The sequence below is a fragment of the Atta cephalotes genome (assembly GCF_000143395.1).
Source record: "Atta cephalotes unplaced genomic scaffold scaffold00020, whole genome shotgun sequence".
NCBI lineage: Eukaryota > Metazoa > Arthropoda > Insecta > Hymenoptera > Formicidae > Atta > Atta cephalotes.
Genome location: NW_012130084.1, coordinates 5,278,105 through 5,287,995, shown reverse-complemented (window position 1 = coordinate 5,287,995; position 9,891 = coordinate 5,278,105). Strand labels below are relative to the sequence as shown.

The following is a 9,891-nucleotide window of genomic DNA, read 5'->3' as shown; positions in this document are numbered from 1 at the left end:
TATATATATANANATATATATATATATATATATATATATATATATATATACATATACACGGTTTAGTTACGATTAAAACTTTGTGGCAAAAATAAAGTAACGATAAAAGTAACTAGTGAAATCATTACCATTATCCCAAAATGTAACTGCGTTACAATGAATGTTACTTAGAAAAAAATGTCGTTATCCATTCGTTACTGAAAAAAGTAACTTATAATAATGTTATAAATAATGTTACGTTAAATAATGTTACAACGTTAAAAAAATGTATAACAACATTATAAATAATGCGTTACTTGCCAACCCTGCATACGGTAGTAGTTAAAATCATATCTTTGTGCACTATTTCAAAGTGCAGTACAGTTGAATTTGCTAATACATTTGCTTCGAACGTATTTCTTATCCCGTAATCATAGGGCTGCTTTTCATTTGATGACACAAGTTTCTATCTTTGTCATTCTCTGAATGTCATCAAGGATAAAACGATGCTTATGTCGACTTGTATCATCAAATGGAAAACACCCATAGTACAGTAGTAAGCCTTAAAGATGCATTCACATGCAAGCGTCAAGCAGCGAAAGCAACAACCAATTAGCTGGACGAGTGGTGTAAAAATATTTTTTATCATTATAAAAATCGCCTTGTTGATTGGTTGCTGCTTCCGCTGTTTGATACTTGTACATGAATGTACCGTAAACCTTAAGGAATTGACCAATCATAATCGGTTATTCTTCTTCATTCAACTGTAAGTAATCAATTTTTTTAATGATGAATTCGATCACTCGCACTACACTGGACCAGTGCATATTAAAAGCTGCTTTATATAAAATATCTCAAAGCAGTAATACAATATAATACATTGACAATAAAATGATACATATATATATATTTTGTTAAATAATGTGACAAACAATAAATGATCATTAGTAGATAGTTAATCATTTAAAATATTTATATATTTTTATATTTAACTTTGTTAATTTCATGTAAAGCAGCTTTTAGTATGCACTGATGTAGCGTAGTGCAAGTGACCGAATTCACTATAAAGTTTACTATATTGTGTTTGCGGAATACACATATATTTAAGTTCAGTTATTCAAATATTATATTCAAATATTATATTATTATAAGAAGATTTAACAAATATTGTTCTTTTTTTTAGAAATCCTCGCTTTTACGCAATTTTTGGGTAAGGAGAATTTTCATTAGAAAGGAAAAGATACATGGATCCAATGAAGCAATAAGAAAGTTCGAATGGATAAAATTATGCGAAAATGTGAAAATATTTTATATATATTGATAAATTATAATTATTTTTCCTTTTGTATGAGAATTGCTTTTCAAATAAATATTTTCTTTTATACATAAAGAATAGTATAACCATAATTACTGATATAAGATAACAGCTACAACAAAAATAATTTACATTGGAGAATGTAGATCTTTGGTACAAGACAGTAAGATTTAACATATTGAAGGTATCGAAAAGAAAAGGATGACAGAAAAGCTTCAAGAAGTGACATATTAGACTATACTCTGTAAAAGAATTTGTAATATATGAATTGGTGTAAGTTAATTTGCCAGGCTCGAATAGCTCCGAAATTGTAAAAATAATTTTTTTTCTTCATATATAGAAAATTCAAATTGTCCGCAAAAATAGAGATAAAATGTAATACAGGCGTACATGTCGTTTCGCATATCAAATTATTTATGTTTTTTACGTACGTATTTGAAGTTTTATGTACATTTAAATCCTGATAAAAATAAAAATCAGAGCATAAATCGATGTGCGTAAATGTGATGATGAAAGAGTAACAGAAGCGTAAACGAAACTTCTAGGAAGCGAAAATTGAAAATTTACATCAAAATGTAAAAGAAGCATAAATGCTTCTTTTACATTTCATTGTTCTAATTTTCGCCTACTAGAAATATTATATATAAAATTTTATTTTATATTATATATAAAATTTCTTCAAATGCTTTTGTTATTTTTTCATAAATCCGACATACGCTCTGATTATTTTCATCAGGAAAGAGGTTATTTCGGCTACGATGCAAAATGAAATTTTACGATTATCTGAAAATCATATATTTTATACATATATGAAATTATATATAGGTGTACAACTTTGCTTCCGCCGTTTTCCTATAGATGGCTTTAGCGGTAAGTGGAGGTCGAAATAAATAGATTATAGACGTCATACAATAAACTTGAGCATCTGTCAACATAACTCCATAGAAACATTACAACAATCGATTTGTGTCTGCATCATAAAGTTATTCTCGATTGAAAATGTCAGTTTACGAACCAAATTCTCGTCATTTGCGGGAGGTTTTAATTTTTTGCTTCAATATGAAGAAATCTGCGGCTGAGGCTCATCGAATGCTCTCAAATACTTATGGTGAGGCCGCTATTAGTGAAAGAACGTGTCGTGAGTGATTTCAACGCTTCAAGAACGATGATTTTGACATCCAAGGTCATGCCTTGTATTTGGTGAGACCAGCTCGGCGTAGTGTATTATGAACTGTTAAAACCGACTGAAACAATAACAGGCGATCGGTATCGAACGCAATTGATGCGTTTGAGCCGAGCATTGAAAGACAAACGGCCGCAATACAACGAGAGACACGATAAAGTGATTTTGCAGCATGACAATGCTCGACCCCATGTTGCGAAAGTGGTCAAGACATACTTGGAAATGTTGAAATGTCCTACCCCACCAGCCGTATTCTTCAGACGTTGCTCCCTCTGACTATCACTTGTTTCGATCAATGGCACATGGTCTGGCTGACCAGCACTTCCGGTCTTATGAAGAAGTAAAAAATTGGATCGATTCGTACGATAGCCTCAAAAGATGACCAGTTTTTTCGACGCGGGATTCGTACGTTACCCGAAAGATGGGAGAAAGTAGTGGCCAGCGATGGACAATACTTTGAATTATAAATGTATAACCAGTTTTTTACAATAAAGCCTCGAATTTCGGAAAAAAACGGCGGAAGCAAAGTTGTACACCTAATATATGAAATTATTAATCATTAAATGAGAAAATGATATTATAAAATTAAAGTGATTGAAGCAAAGCAAAATGGCAAAAATATGAGAATTGCTTAAAATTTTTGACCTTTCTATAAATACGGTCGTAACACATTTCCTTTGAAGTTAACTACGTATAAAATCGTAATCTAATTGAGGCTTATAACGTTTATGAATCAGAGAAAGCTGTAGACGCGGTTATTTTTACAATTTTTTGGATAAAAATAAAGCTAAAAATTAAAGAAGTTGTAATCGAAATGATTGCTGCATTTCGTAAAATAGGAGTCATCAATATATCATTGAAAATCCACTTTTTTTACACAATTATTTGAATTTTTTTCCCGACGATTTGATCGATTTTAGTGATGAGCACGAGCGTTTCCATCAAAATATTTCTATAATCGAACAACACTTCAAAGGAGAAAACTCTCGCCACATGTTTATAGCGACTGTTGATCAATGTTACTGTTGATCAATTTGACCCGGCACATAACAAGATCAGAATAAATGTAAGCAAATTTGTATTTTCTTACGAAATAATATGTTTTTTTGTACGTTTAATTAATAAATTTTTTAACTTTAATAATTTTAAATTTAATTTTTTTGATTTTATTAGAAAAACGAATAATTAATATTGCATTTAAATGAAGTCATGCAGAATATATTTTCTCATTAATATTCACAAAGAAAATCAGAAAGGCCAAAAAGGACAAATTTAGATAAAAATTTAGATTAAAAAAAAAGGAGAAATTTAAATAAAAAGATTAGGGAATCATCCCTCAATAATCTTGATCTTGATATATGTTATCAAGATCATGACCTAAGTGATTTCCAACAAGTTTTAGCTGTTGCTCCTTCGTTAAAAAGTTATTAAGAAGGAAAGTTTGAAAAATAATGTTTTTTCATTATACATATAGATATTTTTTTATTATATAGAACAAAAATTTCCTACTTAAAAATATATTTTATGACTATTATATTCATGCGACTCTCACCTTCTTCCTTGCTTAGGGGCGTACGACTTTCACGCAAAGCGACTCCCATTCTATCTCCACGTGAAAGTTGTGCGCCTCCAAATAGGGGGAGGGGGGAGGTGGAGTGAGAGTCGCTTTGCGTGGAAGTCATGCGCTTCTTAAGCAGAGGGGCAGGTGAGATGGAAGTCACTTCGCGTGAAAAATCATTACGTAAGCAAGGAAAGGATAGAATAGTTTTTAATATTACATATAGCAGAAATAAAATATTATTTTTCAAACTGTTTTTATTAATAACTTTTTAACTAATAACAAGCGATAATTAAAATCAGTTGGAGGTCACTCAAGGTCATGACAACATATATCTAGGTCAAGGTCATTGGAGAATGCTTCCATAAACTTTTTTACCGAATTTTTATCGAAATTTAAGCGATTTTAGATTAAAATACATTTTTTTACCATTTGGCTCTTTTCTAATCGCTTTAATTTGATCATTATTTTCTCATTCAGCGATCAATTTTACATGGAAATACATAATTTTCAGACAATCGCAAAATTTTCTTGCGATGAAGACGAAATAACCTCCTCTAAACTTCAAAAAACGCACAAAAAACGCAAATGATTTGATGTCGCCAAATAAAACGCATGTTGATACTAGATTCCATTTCTACTTTTACGGACAATTTGATTTTTTTATATTTCTTCGAAAAATGCTATTGTACGGTGTAATTAGAATTGATTCTTGCGAATTTTGATTTCTTATATTAAATTGTAATTAAAATTTTTAATAATTATTCTCTTTTTCTGTATTTTATTTTTATAATAAATATTTTCTATTATACATAAGGAATAGTGTAATTAATTAACGATGCAAAATAAACTGCTGATTTTTAACAATTATATTCACTCTCTCTAAACAAGATTTACTTTTATAAATATTTATTTTACATAATACATAAATATAAAGAATAAAATGAGTTATCGTTATTATCGATTCAAATCAAATCATAATAAAAAATAATCTTTGTGTGTCTTAATTTCTTATATTAAACTGTGAATTGGGCCATTTAGCGTTTGGAATTTCAACTACCGGTTATTTTGAGTTTGAAAATAATAACATTTATCGTATCAGAAATTTAATTTTTTGTTTGACATTTACGAAATGGGTCGCTATACGCTTGAAAATTGGGAAATATTGAAAACTTACTTCCAAAGTGGTGAGGCTTCAACCCAAAGTGTAAGAAATTTACGTAGAAAATTTGGTAGAAAAGAAATGCCTTTAACGCAGTTTGTGGATCAATTTGTGAAGCGAATTCAGCAAACTGGATCCTTATTGGATAAAGCAACTCGTTCACGTGCTCGTCCAGAAAGGTCAACCGAAAACATTGCTGCTGTTGTTCAGAATGCTTGAACAACCATCAACATCAACTTGCCATCGTTCTCAAAACTTGAACATTTCACGCACTTCTTTGAGAAGAATTTTGAATAAAGATCTCGGTATGAAGCCGTACAAAGTTCAATTATTGAAGCCGCATGACCATCCGATGCGTTTTCGGTTCTCCCAATGGCCTGAACAACGCTTGATTGAAGATGAGCATTTAAAAATCATCTTTTCTGACGAAGCTTATTTTCACTTCGGTGGCTATGTGAACAAGCAGAATTGTCGTATTTAGGAGTCAGAGAATCTGCACGTCATGGAAAAGCCGATGCATCCACAACAAGTGACTGGTATGATTTTTGGTCCGGCGGCATCATTGGGCCATTTTTCTTCGAAAATGAGCAAGGAGCTGCTGTCAATGGCGAGCGCTACCGCGCCATGCTAAACGAATTCTTGCTTCCCAAATTTGAAGAGGAGGACACAGACGACATTGGTTTCAACAGGACCTTGCCACACAGCCAATGCTATAATCGATCTTTTGCGCACTGTCTTCGAAAATCGCATAATCAGCCGAAATGCTGATTGGCCGCCTCGTAGCTGCGATTTGACTCCGCTGGACTATTTTTTATAGGGAACCAAGGATGAGTGTTACGCTAATCAGCCAGAAACGATTCAAGAATTAAAACATGAAATCAAAGTTGCCATCGATGAAATACACGCCCGTACAGTGGAAAATGTACTGAAAAATTGGGTTGATAGAATGGGATATTGTGCAGCTAGCCGTGGAAGTCTTTTGAATGAAATTGTACTTCATATTTAATGGCAATGTACTACCTTTCCAATAAAGCCATAAATTTTGAAAAATATTAATGCATTTTTTTTTTAGAGCCAAATTAAATTCCAAATTTTAAATGGCCCACTCTGTACTATCCTAATTTTCCTCATCGTGTTTATATGAGAGTAATCTTTTAATTTTAGATTAATTTAAATTATATATATTGTATTTTAGTAAATATATATTGTAAATATATATTTACTAAGGTTGTTGTGACAACCGTCCAAATTTCGCTCTTTTTGGCAATGCACGCTTTATGTATAGCACGCAGTGAATAATGTCAAGCAAACTGCTTGAGTGGCAGTACTTTACAATAACAACATAACGACAAAGAAACAATATGAAACTCGTTTTTTTCCATTTTGCAAAAAATACAAAGATTGTTCGCTTTAATCATCTACAGAAATGAAACCATGCGATGAATTCCGCTCAAAATTTAACAGTAATCAGCTGAGAGACTACTTGTCAAAAGGTAATGTGATATGACACTGTGAGTGCCCTCTGATTTTTAGAAATTTTCTAAGAACTTATTGACTTGCTCGTATAAAATCAAGATTAAGTTTACTAGTCGATTATAAAATATTAAACAATCATTCATTGTAACTTACATAAAATCAAGATTTATAAAATGTTTTGTTATTAAATCATTTCTTAGTCACAATTACAAAATTATTAAACGATTGTTCATATAATTTTCATAAAATCAAAATTTGAAAGTTTTTTTGTTATTAAATCATTTCTTATATACATAGTCACAACTATGAGACATTAATCAATTTTCATATAATTTACATAAAATCAAGATATCGAAAGATTGATAAAGTTTTCAGTTTACCGAGTTTGAATCGTTATTGTACTAGTGATTGGATCGCAGGATTGGATAGCGGGCTTGGGCCAACTATGGATGGATTAGGAAGGTAGTTGCATGATTCTATTAATAAGTACACGCACTTTGCCCCCAAAAAAAAGGAATGAAAGAAAAATAATGAATATCTAGGCTAAAGAACCTCCACGTGGTGATTAATTACGCTAGGAAAGCTGCTATATGCGTTTTCGATTTGCAATGATAATAATGCGGAGTTATTAATTATAACTAAATTAAGAAGTTTTGACTTCGCGACGTTATAGTGTGACGAGATTACTAACAATGAATGATTGAAGGGCGCGCTATGCATAAAAAAAGTGCATAAAGCGTAAAGGTGGAGTTTTAGCTAGGTGTGGGTAGAGTAAGAGGTGCACGCAGAAGGTGCGCGTTCTACGGGCTCTGATAGCACACAATTATAATGATTTACAAGATATTCGCAGATCGCATAGATAAATATTTATTATAATTGTTACGTAACAAATTCTATAAGAATATTTAATAAGACATTGTAGTCTGAATAGAGAGACGCTTACTAGAAATATTTAATTATCATATTATGTAAAATTCAGAGAAATTGTTTACTAATATTAGTCTAATGATGTTTCATTAAGTGCTTATATAATATTCCAATAACAGCTGCAAGTAATTGTTATTAATATTATGTGCTGTCAAGGTGAGATCGCCGCGCTTAGCAAATAAATTTACTTTGTTCTTTGCTTAATTAATTTTTACTAGATTTAGGATTTCAGACGCTAATCACCTCGTGAAGAAATCTAACACATGATTTTATTATTCCCAACAATAATAAGCATACAAGAAAGTAGACCATGTCAGTTAGTTTTTGGCACTACATCTGAGAGTGATTTTACGTCTCGCATTTTTAGTCTTGCACTCCTGCACTGGAACAGCAATAGTGAAATAAAATGTAGTGAAATAAAATTTGTGGCTTGAAACAAAACGTAGTTACTGAGATAGCATCTTAAGCGTGATTTACATGGGGCGACTTTTATTCACTAAAAGCTGCGTCTAGTGATGACATTAATTTGCCAGCGAATTCTCTCGACTCTGCTGCTATTTGCTTCAAGCAAACTTCTTAATTCGTCGTGTGTCGAAATTATCGACTCGTATGAGAGCGTCAGGTCTGCGATTCGCTATCTTGCTGTGCATGAAAGAATGTTCATCACATTATCCTTATTTTATTGAAATTATAACAAAGAACTATAACTAAGATTGCTATTATATGTTCGTATATGAAATACAACCATTTACATCTGCGCCCATATAACAAAGTCATGCGGAATACATTTAGCTTGCGCATAATTTGACTCTCCAACATTCGATGTAATTTTAACAGTATGCGAAGAGGTAGCAACAAATCGCGTTAAGCGAGGGTAATTTGATGTATTTCATTTGTATTCGCGTAAGTGCTGATTTTCGTGGTCTTTTTTTTGATGATCAAACATTTATATGAAAGGTTTAAGGTGCCGAAATCCGAATTGGATAATGTTCATAGCACATCTGCACCAGCGTTTGCGACTGTATACAATTGGATGAATGAATTTAAACGTGGTACATCCACATGTGATGCACTTCGTTAGGGACGTCCAATTGAGGCTGCTGTGCCAGAAATCATCGATAAAGTCCACGATATTATTTTGATTGATCGACGAGTGAAAGTGCGCGAGCTTGTTGAGGTCATCATATCACAATGATTTCAATTTTGCACGAACAATTAGATATGAAAAAGCTATCGGCAAGATGGATGCCGCGTTTGCTCACTGTGGACCATAAGCGCGACCGTGTAACAATTTCAAAACAATGTTTGGAAATATTTCAACATAATCCGGATGAATTTCTGCGTCGATTCATTACTGTGGACGAAACATCCATTACTTCACACTCGAGACGAAGGAACAATAAAAACAATGGACTTCATCGGGTGAATCAGCTCTGAAGAAGGTGAAGACCGTAAAGTCAGCCGGAAAGGTGATGGCTACAGTTTTTTGGGATGCACGCGGTATAATTCATATCGATTACCTTCCGTCGAATTAAATGATCAATGGCGATTACTACGTAGCCTTATTGGACCGTTTAACATTTTAAAGAAAAAACGTCCCCATTTGGCGAAGAAGAAAGCTCTTCCATCAAGACAATGCATGGACACGTGCCCGGCCAAATTCAACGAATTCCGCTAATTGCTTCCCCATCTAGCATATTCGCCAGATTTAGCTCCCTACGACTATTTCCTGTTTCCAAACCTGAGGAAATGATTCGGAGGAAAGAGATTCACCACCAGAGAGCAGCTCATCGCCGAAACAGAGGCTTATTTTGAAGGATTGGATAAATCATATTATTCGGATGGTTTGAAAAAGTTGAAGAATCATTGAATTAAGTGTATCGAGCTGAAAGGAGACTATGTTGAGAAATAAAAATGAATCGATCAAAAAAAATGTTTTTCTAAAAACTTATTGACTTACCCTCGTATAAATGTTTAGTTAATATTTTAATTGTGGAATGATTTAATAACAGAATATTTTCTAAATCTTGATTTTATGTAAATAAATGTTTATTATATGAACGATTGATTAATATTTCATAATTATGGCTAATATTTGGTAATTGTGATTAAGAGACGACTCAATAATACAATAGAACACTTTCTACACTTTCTACAATAGAACACTTTTAAGAAATGTTTCAATAATATAAATACTGAATGTATATATATATATATATATATATATATATATATATATATATAGTATATATATATATATATATATATTATATATATATATATATATATTA

General features: G+C 32.0%; 2 protein-coding genes across 2 annotated transcripts in view; both read left to right on the top strand.

The window, feature by feature from the left end:
* Positions 1-1,372, top strand: part of LOC105619289 — a 20,678-nt gene extending 19,306 nt beyond the window's left edge. The window contains exon 5 of the mRNA XM_012200813.1: positions 1,163-1,372. Coding sequence (XP_012056203.1) covers positions 1,163-1,209 — 47 coding nt within the window. The 3' untranslated portion in view covers positions 1,210-1,372. The remainder of the gene's footprint in view (positions 1-1,162) is intronic.
* A 4,327-nt stretch (positions 1,373-5,699) lies between these two features.
* LOC105619314 (sodium-dependent neutral amino acid transporter B(0)AT3-like) overlaps positions 5,700-9,891 on the top strand; it is a 14,611-nt gene continuing 10,419 nt past the window's right edge. Inside the window, exons 1-2 of the mRNA XM_012200836.1 lie at positions 5,700-5,804; positions 6,015-6,188. Coding sequence (XP_012056226.1) covers positions 5,700-5,804; positions 6,015-6,188 — 279 coding nt within the window. The remainder of the gene's footprint in view (positions 5,805-6,014; positions 6,189-9,891) is intronic.